Source organism: Brachypodium distachyon, chromosome 4 (genome assembly GCF_000005505.3).
Source record: "Brachypodium distachyon strain Bd21 chromosome 4, Brachypodium_distachyon_v3.0, whole genome shotgun sequence".
In the NCBI taxonomy this organism is placed as follows: domain Eukaryota; kingdom Viridiplantae; phylum Streptophyta; class Magnoliopsida; order Poales; family Poaceae; genus Brachypodium; species Brachypodium distachyon.
This window is the reverse complement of record NC_016134.3, coordinates 36,941,883-36,959,026: the sequence shown is the minus strand read 5'-3', so window position 1 is coordinate 36,959,026 and position 17,144 is coordinate 36,941,883. Positions and strand designations below refer to the sequence as shown.

General features: G+C 45.9%; 3 protein-coding genes across 5 annotated transcripts; all 3 read right to left on the bottom strand.

Annotated features, from left to right (window-relative positions):
* Positions 1 to 1,861: 1,861 nt before the first annotated feature.
* LOC100830056 (exocyst complex component EXO70A1) lies at positions 1,862 to 4,855 on the bottom strand. Of its 2 annotated transcripts, XM_014903367.2 has the most exons (2): positions 2,750 to 4,855; positions 1,862 to 2,644 (listed from the first exon to the last, which is right to left on the bottom strand). In XM_014903367.2, exons 1-2 carry the CDS (start codon positions 4,242 to 4,244, stop codon positions 2,337 to 2,339), a joined length of 1,803 nt encoding a protein of 600 aa, XP_014758853.1. In that variant the 5' UTR covers positions 4,245 to 4,855; the 3' UTR covers positions 1,862 to 2,336. The 2 variants fall into 2 exon arrangements, with proteins under 2 accessions (XP_014758853.1, XP_024310876.1); XM_024455108.1 differs by having other exon boundaries at positions 1,862 to 4,663.
* Positions 4,856 to 10,439: 5,584 nt separating this feature from the next.
* LOC100843497 (photosystem I chlorophyll a/b-binding protein 6, chloroplastic) lies at positions 10,440 to 12,019 on the bottom strand. The gene is made up of 5 exons (XM_003576523.3): positions 11,857 to 12,019; positions 11,559 to 11,756; positions 11,447 to 11,484; positions 10,850 to 11,364; positions 10,440 to 10,740 (listed from the first exon to the last, which is right to left on the bottom strand). The coding sequence occupies exons 1-5, from the start codon at positions 11,904 to 11,906 to the stop codon at positions 10,723 to 10,725; spliced, it is 819 nt and encodes a 272-aa protein (XP_003576571.1). The 5' UTR covers positions 11,907 to 12,019; the 3' UTR covers positions 10,440 to 10,722.
* Positions 12,020 to 12,327: 308 nt separating this feature from the next.
* On the bottom strand, positions 12,328 to 17,019 carry LOC100830363 (probable polygalacturonase). 2 transcript variants are annotated; one of them, XM_003578130.4, is made up of 5 exons: positions 15,935 to 17,009; positions 14,891 to 15,011; positions 13,900 to 14,148; positions 13,559 to 13,712; positions 12,328 to 13,120 (listed from the first exon to the last, which is right to left on the bottom strand). In XM_003578130.4, the coding sequence occupies exons 1-5, from the start codon at positions 16,481 to 16,483 to the stop codon at positions 12,595 to 12,597; spliced, it is 1,599 nt and encodes a 532-aa protein (XP_003578178.1). In that variant the 5' UTR covers positions 16,484 to 17,009; the 3' UTR covers positions 12,328 to 12,594. The 2 variants fall into 2 exon arrangements, with proteins under 2 accessions (XP_003578178.1, XP_014758343.1); XM_014902857.2 differs by lacking the exon at positions 13,900 to 14,148 and having other exon boundaries at positions 15,935 to 17,019.
* Positions 17,020 to 17,144: the final 125 nt, after the last annotated feature.

Genomic DNA, 17,144 nt, shown 5'->3' with positions numbered 1-17,144 from the left:
ACAAATTTCAAATTCAACATGCTGTGCGTCATCAAAGACAGCCGGTGGTCCGCCGGTTTGAGAAAAATAGATCAAGTACGAAGCCAAAATGTGAAAGAATGTACAACCTGGATCGGAAAAGTTAAACTCATTTTTCTAAATAAATAATATTACTTCGTTGTTACCCCGACCAATAGAAACACAGTTGATGTTTATTTAACCCACACCATTATCCAATCATAAGATTAACATTACGAGTGGATAAATATTAGATGCTATCTGGATCACTGACCACACATATCTAGAGAGGTGACACTGGAAGAAAAGATGTACAAGTACAATAGTTTCCTGACAAAAACAACACTTCGGGTTAACCTCTAGTTCCGCTTAAGCATGTCATCTTTGGTTAAAGTGGCCCTCCCACCGCAAGAATTCGAGAAAGGTCTTACTTTCAGATAAACCTTCGCTTTTCGTAACTCCTTGTTAGAAATCGATATGTCAGAATAAACCGAAACCTGGTGCATGGACTTTATCAAGCCACCATGATGAAATGTTCCATTGAAACTCATCCCGACTAGGAGACAAGTTTACATCAATAAGGTGTGTTAGAAGTTTGGTCCATGCTATCAGTTTCGGTCCAACGAGCCAACGAGGCTACACCTGAAATACACGTTAGGTGGGAACCGGAAAGGAAGCAAGGACCTCCGCCAGAGTGTGACTTTTAACATGGACAATTAGGAATATGTTAGGATGGACAATTAGGAATATGTTAGGATATTGGTCTCAAAATGAGATGTTCCCAAAGCCAGGAATCCTCCCAAAAGCTCATTTGCAACCGTCCTTAATAGAAAGATCCAATGCCCGTCATCTCTTCCGTTTTTTCATTTCTCACATCCCAGTCAGCAATTATTGTACGTGGCAATTGTAAGATAAGACTATTTTACATATCATAAGTCAACTCTCATTCCGTGTTTCCTGTGAAGCACACAGGACCAATGTTGAACGAGGAAACTAAAACAGAACATGCCATATTACTATATAAGTCAATTGTGCACATGCATTTTGTTGAGAATAATTCGCTACTTCCTTACCGGTATTGCTTTCTCATGCCATAATTGCTGAAATTTCCGTAGAAGGTAGTGTTTATTCCATGGATTTGGAGAGGAATCATTATAAAAGGTAAAGAAGGGTAGGCAGGCACCAATTGCTATTATGTGATGCAAGACCGGTTATTCGGTTGGCATGTGCTTGGTGTGTTTCAAGAACAGGGAGATGATTGGCTGCTTACGACGATGCAATCAGCCAATCAGGTATCTATTATGCGTCTGCGTTCGGCCATGTTTGGTTAGAACATAATTCTCTTTAAGCAGTGAGCTGTATGCAACAAGGGTGTGATGGTTTTGCCCTCAACTAGTAGGAGCTTTCAGTTCACTGGTAAAAAAAAAGAGCTTTCAGTTCAACCATGTTCTTGTAACGTACTGTGTCAGCAAAAAATCGGTAGAAAAATTATGATGAACAAACAGAAGTTAACATACCATTGTAACACTCAGACAAGTCATAAGGCTTAGCATGTGAGAATTGCACCAATGGTTAACAGGGTCGTCTTCTCTATGCAAATATCAGCCCAAATCTAAGACCAGACGATCGAGACACTGCACTCTATTCCCCAAGTTACAAGGATGATACATTAACCAATTCGATGTCATCTGCTAGAGCAAAGGAGCTTATTATTCAGACCGGTGATGATGTATTAGTTGTTTCACACCTAATCTGTCCGGTACAATGGAGCAATGGCTATTAGTACCACGCTTGAATGAGACCTGAGGTGGAACCTAAAAGAACCGGTACTTCAAGACAAGAACTTGGTCCTAGATAATCAAAGTGCAACACAGTAACATAGTAGATTTTACATCTAATTTAACTCAGAAAAAAAGATTTTACATCTAATATATCTAGTACATTCTTCATATATATGTGATCAACCAAAAGCATGGAAGGGCACTCATCTAAAGGTCAAATAAGCTCCAGAAGTTACAGCTTACAACTGTGCAACATTACTAAAAGAACATTCCTATATGAACATGCTACTAAAAAATATAGTAGTGTAACAAATGAACAAGCTCGTGAACTGAGGAAGAACTACCGAGGCTTTTGACAGCTTCAATCCGACCCTTGTGCCCTGATTCTGTTTCAGATTACCTCTAGTAGAAGAAATCATCACCAACTACACCCGTAAGGCTCGGGAGTGTAAAACAAAATACCCGACTGCCTGCACTGATTCCCCACGAAGAATGAAAGAATACTGGCAACAACACCCAGCCAAGTGATACAACTCATGGAATCCTTCAAGCCATTTCTCATCCATGGGATCTCCTCCTGTTATGTGGCGGAGGTGGGGACCCCTCAAAGAAATCTGTCACGGATATCTCCAGGTCATCAACCGAATACTTGATGTACAATTCTGGGTGCCTTCCATTCTCTATATGATGCCGGAAGCGACCAAGGAAGGAGCGGTATGCTGGGAGCAGCTTCTCTGATATTGAGATCCTAAGCTCTTCTCTCAGCTGCGTGTCAGGCACATACCACCCGGACTGCACCCGATGTGCCTCCTCAAACACAGCATTGAAAGCCTTGAAGCGCTCCCGAAGTGCTGTTTTGGATATCCCTGATGAAAAACCACCACCGACATGGAGACCTTCATCTCTTAGACAATTAAGGATCTTAAGCCATGCAGTCCGCTGGTAACTTGTGGCTGCCAACCGAAACTTACCTGTGAGTCGCTTTAAGTAAGTATCGCCAATAAGCCCCCGGAGCTCAGGTGAGTCCTTTACCTTGTGCACGATATAGTGCACATTGTTCATTAGGAACAAGTGAGAGAGTGACACATCCTTGTAGAGCGATGCTTTGCCTTCAAGGTTGTGTTCAAGAACCACAATAATCCAGATAAGATGAGCAGCAAGAGGTGACTGGCTGTCAGGATCAGGAAGGTCAAGATCAGGAAATGAGGGTGTGAGGTCATTGCCTTCAGCAGCATTACGCGAGCTAGATGATGGTCGTGACAAGATCAGCTCGGAGAGTGTAGCCTTGTAGTCAGAAATGAGGCTAATGTAATTCATCACATAGCGAGTGAGAGGATGGATGGTGCCACCCGGTACCGGAGTTTTGGATGGATCCCGTAGAACGGCATTCTCAAACTCAGAGAGTATCCCACGCACGGCATCAGCCAGCCGTGACCTGATCTCCGCAACCTGCACATATATTGATTCCCCGGCCTTGGAAGCAGCGAAGATGTCAGAGACATCAGGCAGCAGATCAGAGAGCGCATCGTGCAGGTCAATGATCTTGAACAGCTTCTCAGGTGAGCGGCGCCCGATACTGATGGCCTCAGCAAAGCCGAAGAGCTGCAACGTGGCGCCCTTGACAGTTTCGGCGAAAGGGGTGGTGGGGTTGGGGCTGGTGATGGGGGAGTTGGGGTTGGAGAGGGGGAGGTCATGGAAGATAAGGAAGCAAAGGCGGCGCTCGCTGGAGAAAACGCCACGCACGGCGGCACGGGCTGCGCGGATCCAGCGGCGGATCTTGGCCTCGAGGGCATCCCACTCGAGCCGCTGGACGTCGCCGATGGTGAGCTTCTCGACGCCCAGGCGGCGGAGGGCGGAGTCAACAGCTGGCTTGCGGACAGAGGCGTAAACCTGGACGCACTCGCGGTCGTACCCGGCGGCAGCCATGCGACAAGCGATGGCGTTGAGGTCGGAGATGGCGTCGGCAGGGAAGATGTCAATCTCGCGGATGCTGCGCATGGAGCGGTAGCTGCTGCGGCGGCCAACGGAGGACGACACGGAGTCATCGTCGTCCCCGGCCGCCGCCACCGGCTCAGGGAAGTCGGAGAAGCTGGTCCGGTCGCTGCACATGGAGAGGGAGCTGAGGTCGGCGAGCACCTCGATCTCGAGGTCCAGCGCGCGTGACGTCAGCACGTGCCGGAACTCGTCCTCGAGCCGCGCCATGGCGACCTGGACGGCGTTGGAGCCTCCGCCCGCCGACGAGGTGCGGCGCGGGCTGCCGACCGCGCCGGGGGACGCGGGTGCCAGGCGCCGGAGGTCGTCCACCGCCAGGAGGAACCGCTCCGCCTCCGCCCGGTCCCCGCCGCCGTCGAACAGCATCTGCTCCTCCCCGCCGCTCCCGCCACCCGTGGATGCGGACGCCGTGGAGTCCCACCGCATCACCACCCTCTCGGCCCTCTCCAGCTCCACCGCGGCGGATCTGTCCATGCTTCACCCCGCCTCCGACCCTCTTCCCCCTTCCTTCCTTCCCAGTACAATACTCCAACCAGCAGCGCGAGAAACCAATAACAGGGAAGGCGCACGTGCGGCGCGAGCAGCTCCGACCTCGCGCGGGCTCGAGCCGGCACCTGGACCTCGAAGGCACGCGGGGGAGGGGAGGCGGAGCCCGACGACGAGCAGCAGCAAATCACCAGCAGCGGCGATGTGGGGAGAGGAAGAGGAAGGCGCGCGCCGCTCTGCTCTCTCTAGTCCACAGCCAGCCGGGGTCGCGTAAGGCAAGACCGGCCGATTTCCCTTCTCTTTGCTCGTTTGGGCTTCGTATTTGCGATAATTATTGGGCAGACTAGCCGAGAGAGAAGAATCAGATTTTTTTTCCCCCCCCAAGCCATGATGAACCAACGATGACGCCAAGAGCTGATTGCCGGGCCTACAGACGCCCCAGTGGGCCCCAATCACCGGCGGCCCAGCGAACACGGGAAAGCATCTGCGAATGTCCCACCTGGCAGTGGTAGTAGTGTTGGTCCGCCGGCTTGGCCGTCCAGACGGTGGTCAAGGGGTCTGTGGTTACAACACGTAGCCATTAGTACATTTGTTAAGAACGCGTGTAAAGTAAAAGTAATGAGGCTACGAGAGAGTACGAAGACACACACAGTTTTGCTGTTTGTATATTTCGTTGTTAATTGCAGGCCACAGCTGTGAAGTACAGAGGATGTAAGATGAGTGACAGCTCATGTCGTTGGTTCCTGAGTGGACTGCCCAACAACAGCAGTGGAAGCGAGAACAGGACTTCTGGTGTCTGAAAGCTAGGATGAATGGTGTTGTGGATCAGCCGGCGGATGAGTTGCCTGCTTTTTTCTCTCTAATAATCAGCAAAATTTACAGTTCAATCTAAATGTAGGGCCTCGTTTTTTTTTTCTGGTATCCATTTTTCCAATGCATCCGCTTTAACATCTCCGGTGAGTTCTCTTGATCTCCTGCGTTTATGGATCAAGCATCAATCAAACTCCTAGTTTATGGATCAAGCATCAACCAAAGTCCTAATCAACCTGATGAGATCGTAAACTACGACTAACATAGATATAGCAAAAGTGAGTAAATATGGCTGAACATACATGGGAGAGATAAGAAATCATACGATATCCACTTCTTATCTAGGTTAAGCAACGTTGGATGAAGCTCTGCAAACTTGAGAGAGACAAGAAATCATACTATATCCACTTCTTAGCTAGGTTAAGCAACGTTGGATGAAGCTCTGCAAACTTTGCCTCTTTGGTCCAACATCCAACAGAACAGTAGTAGTCCACTAGTCCTATACATACAGAAAAGAGTAGTCTAGAGTCTAGATGGCAAAGGTTACCTGAAATCAACAAAGCAAGAATGTCTCATGTGCTCCTTGGCCTGTGGAGAGCCAAGATCCTTGCTGATTCTGCATTATCTTCCCAAGAACGTACCCATCAGGCATCAGCTATGACCTCTGGGATCGTCACGGGGAAAGCTTCTTTTAAGAAGGGGATATATTGTTTCTTTCTTGTTCGTTTTGTTTCTTCCTTCCATCAGTTGTTTTCCCTTGTGGTTTGTCTCCAAGGAAAGGCGGTCGTTGTTTAGCCTCTTTTTCCAGGATATTAACGATCGTGACGACGTTGATGCCAATTAGCCTTTTTATGTCAACTCCGTTGATTTATTTTCAATTGAGTTATGCGAATAAACATGTGTAGAACATGGCGTGTGACCACGCTGATCATCAGAGCAGAGTTAGCTCGTCTTTGGGAAAAATATCTGATCCCGATTATGTGAGATTTGCACGCGAAACGTATGAATTTTTTTTCAAGTGAACACACATGATTTTAAGGAAACGTATGATTTTTTTTAAAGCGAACACACAAATGGCAGGAAGGGAGACCAATTTATTGTCCATATGACCGGAGGATAACAATAAAGTTGGAAAAGTGTTTGCCCCCACTGATTATGTATTATCTGCATTTCCATCGGAAGTACTCCCTTCGTCCCTTATCAAGTGACTTTCTATTACATGTATTTAGATACCTTTTAGGCAGGATACATCCATATTTGAACAAATTTGAATTGCTTAATATGGGACGGATGGAGTACTTGCGAACCATGTAAGTAAGTCCTTTTGAGTCGGGTGGAGATTTATCCCCCGGTGATTTCTCTAAAAAAAAAACTCCCTGCATTCCATAACATAAGCCCTATTAGGTTTCGTTAAGATAAAGTGTAACCAAGAATCACTCTATATAATATACGACTATTAGTAAGTATTTTTGACAATCAATCCGGCAATATCAATTTCATGTCGTGTAAGGTTTGCGTGTTTCTAGATCACCAATTTAACTAACGAAATTGTAAGTTATATGACCGAAAAAAGTATATCACTAAAATTTTCTTCGATCTCGAATCTAATGGTATATTTTTTGTGCAATATAATACATGTGTAGTTCATCAAACTGAAGATGTAGATATACTTACGTGCAGACCTTACAAACCTTGACGGATGTGATAAATCACATCTTAACGTAGTGATTCTTGCACGAAACCTTGTCTTAATGAAACATTATATATATATATATATATATATATATATATATATATATATATGTCATATAATAATAAGAAATGAACTCTAAGTTTGAGTTACCTTGAACCATTCAAGGAAACGTTGAAAGATCGGTATGGTCGACTAGAGGGGGGGGGGGGTGAATAGACGACTAACAAATTTTACCTTTTCTTTTCACTTTTTGGGATACAAGCATCAATACATGGGTTCACTAAAACGTCTAAATGATGAACACCCCTAGTATGATGCAATAGCTGAAGCACGAGCACAAGCAATAGATAATCAATTGAAACTTGCTTGATTGCCGAAGCACAAGATAAACAATTAAGCTTTGCGAGTAAGTAAAGGGGCAAGAATGATACCACACGGGGAGACGAAGATTTCACCGGAGTTCCACCTATTAGGGTCGATGTACGTCTCCGTTTGGAGGAGTGCTCTACCACAAAGGTAGAGGCACCACAAAGGCTCACTCTATTCTCCAACTCACCACACCACAAAGGTGGGTTGAGCTCTCACAACACCACAAAGGTGAGGTGAGTTTCACTAGTGGCTTCCCTGAGGGCGAACACCGTACCCTTACATACAAGAAGAAGGGCACAACTCCACAACTTAATTGGAGGCTCCTTCCCGAATCCTCAAACACCTCCTCACAACATTGGAGGTCTTGAAGAGACACCTTCCGGCTAGGGATCCCAAAATCCAAGAGTAACAAAATCCACAAAGGAAACAAGGGGAATCAACTTTTTGACTTGATGAAAACCCTAGATCTTGATCTTCTCCTCCAATCCTCAAAAGATGAATCAAAGGGGGGAACTAGGGAGGGAGATCTAGGTAAATGAAGCTCTTGTGTTCTTGGGGTGAGAGAGGGGCTGTTCTTGGCTGTGCTTAGGCCGAGAAACCCGTTGGGGACAAAGCCCCTTTAAGTGGCCTCGAAATCTGACCGTTATGTGTATTTCGCGCAGTGACGGGTGGAAGTTTCGGTCGGCCGGAAGTTCTGGCGATCGGGAGGAAGTTCCGCATATTCCAGTCAGGGGTAACAGAGAGCACCCGGAGGTTCACCGGGAGGTTGGGCCGGAAGTTCCGGTGCCTAGAGAGCTAGGTGCACTGGAAATGATTTTCTGAAATGTCTTTACTCTCTCTCACTTTGGGTAGGCTTTATGTGGGTGCAAATATGGTAGATTAGTGTACGTGAAGTTGATTCACCCACTACTTTCTCATGTGGACTCACTCTTTATAGTACGGAGTTCCTATGACTCAATATAAATAAAAAGCCGCTAAAAACCGCTACGTTTCTTTCCTTTTTGAGGGCAACGGTTGTGACTTTTGATCTCAAATCTGAAACACTCGAGCACACGGTTAGTCCACGTGTCATGTTGTCATTAACAACAAAACACTTAGGGAGGGAAATGCCCTTTCAAACGTATGATCCTATCACACATTTAATGTTCATATTTTGATTCCAAGCTTGTTAGGGTGTAACATGAGTCCTTGCTTAGCCTCACTAATTTAGAGCTCATTTGGTAAGTCAAAAGTTTCAAAAAGATTTGCAATTCCTATTCCTGCCGGTCGCCAACCGATGGGAAAAGATATATTCTCATCGGCAAGAGAAAAAACCCGACAAGAATAGAAGGTTTCCCTGTCAGCCCCATGAAAAAACCGACAGGAGGAGCTTATATTCATGTCGGTGTACACTTGCCTGACAAAAATATTGTTTATTACCGTGTGTGGTGCTCTAAACCGACAGGAATACACATTTTCATGTGTGGTTAGATCTAGCCAACAGGAATACCTTGCGTCCTCCTATGTGTCGCGTAATTCCTCACAGGGACTATTCCTGTCGGCTGCATGCGGGCCCAGCAGGAATATAGGTTGCCCGACAGGCCTATATCGGTTTGTGGTAGTGCCAGGGATATATTTTGACATACCTCAAAAACTATTTGTCCTCCGCCAATGAAGTACATTATGAAATGGAGAGTGTACCTGATGAGTTATGCATATCGAGACCGGACAACTAAGATATTTGCATGTTTCTGCAAGTCCGTGAAGTCCTCAAATAAGCCTAGGCTAGCATGCCAAAATAAGAAACGAATTCATTGGGTGTGTGATTCTTTGGCGCCACAATTTTGTAAGATACTAGTGGATACCCCACGCGTTACTTCGGGCCTAAGAAAACAACGCATTTGCCCTACGTGAAAGAAAAATGGATTGTAATGAAGCAAACTATATAACATAGGAGTATTGAAACTCATGATATGTTTGACTTAAGAGCTAACATAAATTTGTCGTTCTTCACAAAAAAGATAACATATATTTGTCTATATGGTATACAAATTGTTTATCTTTGGGAGTAATTTCCTGTTCGACTGAAAAGACAAAAATATTTAGCTTGAACTACATGTTGTTATTGCTCTGGGTTCCATAAGAATAATTTGGAGATGTGGCATCGAATTTTTTATGAAATCAATGTTGCAAATGGATTATCACATGGTAGTTGGTTCGAGAGCATAAGAAGATATGGTTTTAAAAGGTGGACAAAACTGGTGGCGGTTTAGTATCCCTCAGCTTTTGAATTACATCTATACATTTCTTATGAGCTTCCCATGCTGGCATGATGAGAGTGGAAAGGATATGGTTTGGTGAACTGGGTGACAACTAATCGAGGCAAGACACACTGGTGGTAGTTTAATGTAAGAAGTTATCATGAGAGTGACTTGACATAAAAATAATTATGTTTGTGTCACACACGAAGGACAATCAGCATGTTGAACTTGCAAACATCACATGAATATTAATGGGAGTCAACTTGATGACGTGTAAACTCTGTGTGTTAACAAAATGTGTCTAAAATAGTGTCTCTAACCATACCATAAGGTCATTTCATCAAATATCTCAAAACCGACAATCTATTAGATGCCTCAAAAAATGTCTTTACACCAAAATGTCTCAACTATTGTCTCTATATTTAAAACATTTTTCATAGCGACTCATAGACTGCCTCTACATGAAACTCTGTCTCAAAATTGTCTCTTGGTAGAGATAAAAAGTATATTACCTTAATGAAAATGTCTCTACAAGACATTTATGTTCTAGTGTTCTCTCTTCCTCCCTAGACCTCAATTGCACATGTGCTGCTAACTGCTTCAAATCCATGGATCAGTTTGCTTGGAGCAATTGCTTCAATCCAAAATTATCTTGCATGTTCATTAATTAAACGAAATAAGATTGTCACAAACACCTAGCTAACTTGTGTGGCTCTGTTGTCGTTGCACGGTTGCAGGTTGAAAAAGTTTGGATGTGTCTTTGTACCTAGGTCATGACAAATGCAATGCTTAATTTCTGAATCTTTGTAGCGTTGGCCTTATCTTCTAGCTCGTTGTTACCCATCATTTGGGCCTACAATTCCGGAATTCATTTTGAATTCTAGAAACCAACTTGTTTGGTTTCCACAGAATTAGCCACAAAAATCTCAAATTTCATGAAATCACACTATAACTCACCAATTCCTTTCTAAAAGGCATCATTTCTCTAGAATTGTCTCACACTACAAATCCATGTGCTACACGAACATGATTTTTGAATCTGAAATTCAAATTCAACCAAATGAAATATTATCAAAAATTGGATTTCATTTCATTTCTATCAATGAAATGAAAGGATGGATGCCAAATGAGTTGTTAGTGTTTTATTCTTAACGAAAATGATATGCTTGCGGGCGTGTTCAAGGAAAAAAAAAGATGTCGCTCTGGGGTGGTAATACAAGAATTTTGCCTAGTATTTTCATCATACAAAATATTATATATTCCTCCTTGTATGCATGTAATATTCACATTCCATGGCCAAGATCAATGCCAAACCTCTGTTTTTTGCAAAACCGTGCATCGCTCTCTGCGACAATCAGTGGGAAGTGAATGCCTGCAAGATCAATGCCAAACCCATGAACAGATGGCATCAAAAGCAAAAGCAAATTAATGGAGAGAACCAAACTAATCGTGCATCCAGCAGTGCGCGCACATGTACGTACCGAGAAGATGTTGCAGTGGCCGGGGTCGGCGAGGTGCGCCAGGAGGTTATCAACGGGGCCCTGGCCCGTGTAGACGGCCTGGAACCAGAAGCCGACGAAGGCGAGCATGGCGAGGCGGCCGTTCTTGATCTCCTTGGTTCGGAGAACCATGACGGGCTCCGGCGAGCCGCGGCCCCAGTTGCCCCAGTCGAACCAGAGCCCGCCCGGGTAGCCGACGTCGGGGGTGGGGTTCTTGCGGTTGGGGAACCGGGGCTCGATGTCGACGGAGCCCGGGTTGAGGTAGTCCATCCACCGCCGGCCCTCGGCCCAGCCCATGAGCGCCATCTGCGCGATGAAGAGCGTCCAGGGGTCGGCGAAGTACTCGCGCTCGCCGGCGGTGTACCAGGAGAACTCCTCCATGAAGCCCCACTTCTGCAGGATCTCCGGGATCAGGATCCCGGCCACCGCCAGCATCGCCCACCGGCTGTGCATCAGCTCCGCCTGCGCGAACCACCGCAGCGTCTCCGGCTCCGACCCTGCATCCACAGCAACATTACATGAAGATTGCTGAGGGGATTATTCCGCAGAACAGCACGAATGTGGTTCGTAGTTAATTACCTAGTCCAAGAGGATCAAATCCAAAGTCTCCCGGGAGGCTGGACGAAAATGGCAACACTGAATTCAGTTTTGAAAGGGCGAAGACGGTAATATTTATGCTACTGGTACGTACCTGCCGTCGAGCCATGGGGGAGGGGAGGTGCCGGGGAACCAGACAGGCCTGTCGGGCCCCAGCGGCTCGCACACCGCGGACACGCCCTTCGCGGCGCCGGCACGGTGGAGGCATCCCCGCGTCGGAACAACACCACACGCCGCTGCCGCGGCAGCATTCTGCGGCCGCGCCTTCGGGGCAAGCGGCGACGCCGGGATCCTAAGCTCGATCGGGAACAAGCTAGCAGACGGTTCAGCGAGTTTTTTGTGCAGTATGTACTACTTGGACAGAAACCAGAATGTTGTTGGTAATTACGTACCTTGGCTGGAGGCTACATGCTGCGAATGAGCCGGTGGGCAGAGCCGCCATGGAGGAGGATTCGGGTGAGGGATGGGGAGAGAACAGGGGTCGCGAGCGGGTTATCGGTTTGGAGTTCAGGATAGGGAGGGAGAAGCTGCGAGTTGCTGGATCATGAGCCAATGAGAACGTGTCTCCAAGAGTGCCAGTTGTTTAGTGGGCTTCTAATCTGGATTCTCGTGGTACAAGCTGGTCCATGGGCTTACATGTAAAAACAGCTGGAAGAACAAAATTGAATTTCGTTGATTCCCTTATTTGAAAGGCCTTAAAAATCAAACTAAAAGATGTCGCCCAATACTTCATAAAATCTACAGGAATAGTATTTGTTCCCAAAGGGCCAAAGGGTCAAGGTCTTTTAACAGCATCTGCCTTTCATTTGAAGTCTTGTCGGGAGCTAAAAATTAACACTGCGTTTAAACAGCGCAACTACATCTAAGAATGAATAATGGGAAATATATTGCAGGGTTAGCACAAAAAGTGTGCAGAAATACAGGGCTGAAATGTGAAAACCGAAGAATCAACTATGAGACAGTATAGACAAATTGAGGCCTCCTTAAATACACGCCTGGGAGTGATAGGTGTAGTAAACAGCTACAAACAAAATTGCCTATGACTATGAGTATGGTAAAACAAGACTAAGCTGAGCACTGGATGCTCCTAGTTCTCCTAAAGTAATAGTACAGTGAGACAAACCGCCTCGTCAAAAACTATAGTCGATATCAGAGATGTTCTGCAGTGTCGATTGTTTAACCATCTCACGCTGCTCATTGTACAGGTCCAGGTTCTTGCAAGGCACAGGGAAAACATAACCAATGACCTGGCCCTGGACGTATGAGCACTGGAAAACATGGTGCTTCTTGTCAAGTATACCAACTGACATATCATGGAAAGTAACATTCTTGACAGGGATCTCTGCACTCCCTTGTATCCTAACTGGTACGCGCACCCCTTGCCCATGGATTGATGTATAAGAGATGTTGCCAACGATGGGAACAGCCTTCGGGTTGAAGCCTTCATCTGGGTGCTCATTATAGTCGGTCTTTATCACAATACCAACGCGGACATTTTCGAGGGTTATGTTTCGGTAGACGATGTTGTTTACATATGCCCCTCTGCCAGGAGCGGTCTTTATCCTCACACCTCGCCGTGAACTCCAAATGTGGACATTCTCTACCAAAACATTTGAAACACCACCAGACATTTCACTTCCTATAGATACGCCAGCACTGTCCAGAAAATGGAAAAGAGATCAAACAATCAATCAAACTGGTCTGACAAACTTTGACGAGAAGTACTGATGGATTCCCAGAGTAATTTACTGTATATGAAAAGCTCCTAGTTTGGGATTATCTTTCTAATCCACCTAACAAAATAACAAGTCACTGTACTGTACAGTAGGTTATTATATTCTTATATTTACCACACAATAAACTAACACATGCGCTATTTTGTCTACGATGATGAGTAACCAGAAGGAAAAACTATCATTACAAGAAACCGAATAAAAGAACAGGCAGTACAGGACATGTATAAGAAATATAAAAACCAAGTAGGTTAGCAATGTCTTTACATCCTGGACATGTAATGAGTGGCATCGATCCACCAATGAATATTTCAAAACATGTCATACAAACTTATAATTGTGAACAAAAAGAATGGCTCACCTGACCATGGAGCGGATTGTGACATCACGAATAGTAATGTTAGTAGATGGACGACCATAAGCAATTCCATATTGATCCCAACCACTCTTTATAGCCACCCCATCATCACCAACAGAAATATAACAATTTTGAATCATCACATTCTCGCAAGAATCTGCATAACTAGTAGGACCAAATCAGAATCTGAGTGGGGCATAAAATGTTCCAAACATTATAAAGAATTCAAGATAACATGAGTGTATAGGGCTGTACAGTTCATATTGTCACTAACAGTAAAAAGGCTTGTATAGTGAATAAAAGCTGAGGAGTCAAAATAAAAGATGCACAAGTTGGGAAATGACCTGGATCTATCCCATCAGTGTTTGGAGCTCCAACAATTGGAGCAAGGATGGTAGTTTCTGAGATAGTAACATTCTTGCAGTCGTATGTATGAAGTGTCCAGAAAGGGGAATCTTGTAGAGTAATATTAGAAATAATAATGTTACTTGACCGCATGAGCTGAACAAGAGGACCCCTCGTGTGATTGAGGAGTTTCCTACGAAATTTGGTCCACCAACTTTTGCCTTGCCCATTTATGGTTCCATTATGACCTATGAAAAAACACATAATAAAGCTGACTAACAAATATTGTGACCAATTTTTCAGGACAAGAAAACTGCTAGAAAGAATAGTTATAGCTGGACTAGACTGCCAATAAAAAAAACTCAACCAATGGGTACTAGCACACATGACATTTTTATAAAGAAGAAAGCAAGCACCCTGTGGAGGCTGAGCCTCGAAAGGTGATGGGAGAGCACGCACAGATGAACTGGACCATATTCTTGTCAGTTAACATTCGTGTTGTTACATGCTTACTGCTGGAAAAGATATTTCTTTCGAGTAAGAGAAAATCTAGTAAAGTCAACCATAATTTGAGCTTGGCTGTTCTACTTGTTTGTATGGTACAAAATATAGGAAAGATGAAATCAAGGGATATGCGGTAACAATATCTTCACATGAATAAGTAACAAGAATGTTGGTCTTGTATTCAAGATTCTTAAAAGGAGGCCGTGTAATATAGGATGAGCCAACAGACTTCCATCAGGCCTCCCTTTCTTTTCCTATCTCCATGGTGTCTTACCTTTAGCCATTAGAGTGCTAACCAAACTGATCATGTTGTCAAGTTCATAAAACATTAATATACACAGGCTGTAATACAAGATTTTTTTTTCATTGCTTTAGTTTGAGAATGCAACAACACAAATCAATGAACCAAGCATACATGGAAAACACAAAGTTCACACCACTGTGAGCATTAAAATGCACCAAAAGGAATCATACAATATTACCTACCAGTTACAGTGACATCCTTCAGGTCTTGACCATGTATAAGGCTACCATATCGAGGTCCCTTGTGCTCTCTTCCATAGCCATATGATGGTAATGGAGGCATCAATGGCCAGTATCTTTCATCCTTACATGTAAGTAACGTAATAAGCTGTCAGTGCTGACTTATTGGAAGAAGATGAATCAAACTGTAGAAGTTAAGCCAGATGATAACAAAATCCTAGCCCATCTTTTCCTAAGGTTGAGCTAACGGTATAAGTTGGGAAAAAGGAATATCACCCTAATTCCATTTAAGGCTAAAAACATAGTTTTGGGTAAAGCATGACCAGGTCATGTAGACAGAGGCAGCAACAAAATTTAGTTCAACCAAAACATTGGACCCAAAATAAGCTTGAAACTGACTAAACCAAATATAAGATGTACATTATAAAAAATTATAAAATCGGAAGAGCCGACCACATTTGTCCTACCGTCGAAGTCTACTTTACAAGGTTGATGATCATTTAGCCAAAGTACAGCTCAGCATGCTGTACACGCTACATTTGAAAGCATACTTAGATATATCCCTCAGTAGGGAAAAACCATTTATGTACTGAAATAACCCTCACCCATCAATCTCAGACATACCAAATAAGTTGAAATATGTCCTCAATCCCAAGATAACATGACAGACCCATCTCCACAATATGGAGGTCTCCTTAATCCTAATTACCAGTATTTATCGTTAAAGCTACATATCATTTGTGCTATACTAGGGGCATGGTGCATTGACCATTGGCTGTCTGGCTACAGTGAAATTCAGAACACCCTTAACACAGATCTACAGATACAAAGAATGACAAGCTAAGCATGAGTGCAAGAGAACTGTATCATTCTGATTCTACAAATAAAGCAAGTCATAATGTGTTTTAACTATACCACAACTACAATTATGACTTGCGACTCAATCTGGCCTCCGGCGCACATACACAACATTGATGATTGACCAAATCCTACATCAATACTGTAAAATTAAGCAAGTTGCCGGGGAGTGCAGCATAAATGCCTCACCTGGATCCCAAGTATCTCAGCACCGGAAGCAAGGAAGAGGGTCATGCCGCTGGTGAGGTTAAACGGCGCAGTGAGCCAACGCCCGGCGGGAACGGTGAGCCTCCCTCCACCCCTCTCTGAGATTGCTGCCACCGCGGCCTCAAAGGCAGCCGTGTTGAGTGTCCGCCCGTCCCCGATGCCACCAAACTCCCTCAAATCATACACCGGCGGCGAAGCCACCCACTGCCCCATCACGGCTCCGGACGGCGCGCGCTTCGGCATGGGTGGGCTGTTGTAGAGCCGCACGCGGCCCATCGAGGTGTTCTGCCACAGGAAGACGAGCACGAAGCCGACGAGCCAGAGCGCGACCAGGTAGGCCCTGTAGGAGGGCGAGATCGCAGGCGCCCACCGCCGGTGGTGGAACTGGTGCGCCCCTCCTCGGTTGCTGAGCGCCGCGCGCGGGGAGGACAGCACCGGCGGCCCGACGGCTGCTGCTGCTGCTGCTGCCGCCGCGGCGGAGGAAGCGGCGGCGGCGCGCGGGGAGGAGACGCCAACGCCGACCTCCATCATCGGATCCGGTGATGGGATCTACGACGGCGCGTACCGACCGGTTGGTGCGGCTGTCAGGGCTAGGGTTCTGTGGCCCATGGGGGCGGGGGAGAAGAAGGCTAGCAGAAGCGCATCCACGGAAGATCGGACCACGGGAGAAGTAGAGTTAGTTTAAAAAGGGCGGGAGGCTGTGAAGATTGAGCGCGGCGCCATAGTGGCGCTGCAGTAGTGCTCGCGCCGCGGCCGTGGGTGGGGTTTGGGGAGGAACCACGACGACGACGGCAAGCGGCGGAATTACGGAATCACCCCCCGAGCACTGCCGTGCCGTGCCGTGCCGCCACCCAGCGCGGGCTTTGGGCTTTTGCTCCCAACAGCAGCCGCAGGATTGACTCCACTCGCTGCCGTGTTTGCTTCTACTACTGCCTCTGTCCTGCGCTTCAAAACTGTAGTACCCCTCCGTGAAAGCTAGCGAGGGGCTCACTTGACTCCCCTCTCTCGGCGGTCCGCGCCGTGCTTGGCTCGCATGGGGTGGGTTCGGTCCAATTCCGTCGCTTCTTGCACTACGGCGGGCGGCCGGGGGGTGTGAGATCTAGGCTCGTCTCGTGCTGGCGCGAGGACGGCATAAGAAATGGTCGTGCTCGTACGGGATACCATTGATTCGCCGGATCTGGAGCACGTGTCC

Bases quoted from the DNA above. Each gene is read 5' to 3' on its own strand.
- LOC100830363 (XM_003578130.4), bottom strand. From the start codon at position 16,483: ATGATGGAGGTCGGCGTTGGCGTCTCCTCCCCGCGCGCCGCCGCCGCT. The intron at 15,012-15,934 runs GTGAGGCATTTA...CTTACATGTAAG, and splicing joins CTGAGATACTTGGGATCCAG to GATGAAAGATACTGGCCATT. The intron at 13,121-13,558 runs GTGAGCCATTCT...TTTTCTGGACAG, and splicing joins ACAATCCGCTCCATGGTCAG to TGCTGGCGTATCTATAGGAA.
- LOC100830056 (XM_024455108.1), bottom strand. From the start codon at position 4,244: ATGGACAGATCCGCCGCGGTGGAGCTGGAGAGGGCCGAGAGGGTGGTG.
- LOC100843497 (XM_003576523.3), bottom strand. From the start codon at position 11,906: ATGGCGGCTCTGCCCACCGGCTCATTCGCAGCATGTAGCCTCCAGCCA. The intron at 11,757-11,856 runs GTACGTAATTAC...GATCGAGCTTAG, and splicing joins GCATGTAGCCTCCAGCCAAG to GATCCCGGCGTCGCCGCTTG. The intron at 11,485-11,558 runs GTACGTACCAGT...ATTTTCGTCCAG, and splicing joins CCCCCATGGCTCGACGGCAG to CCTCCCGGGAGACTTTGGAT.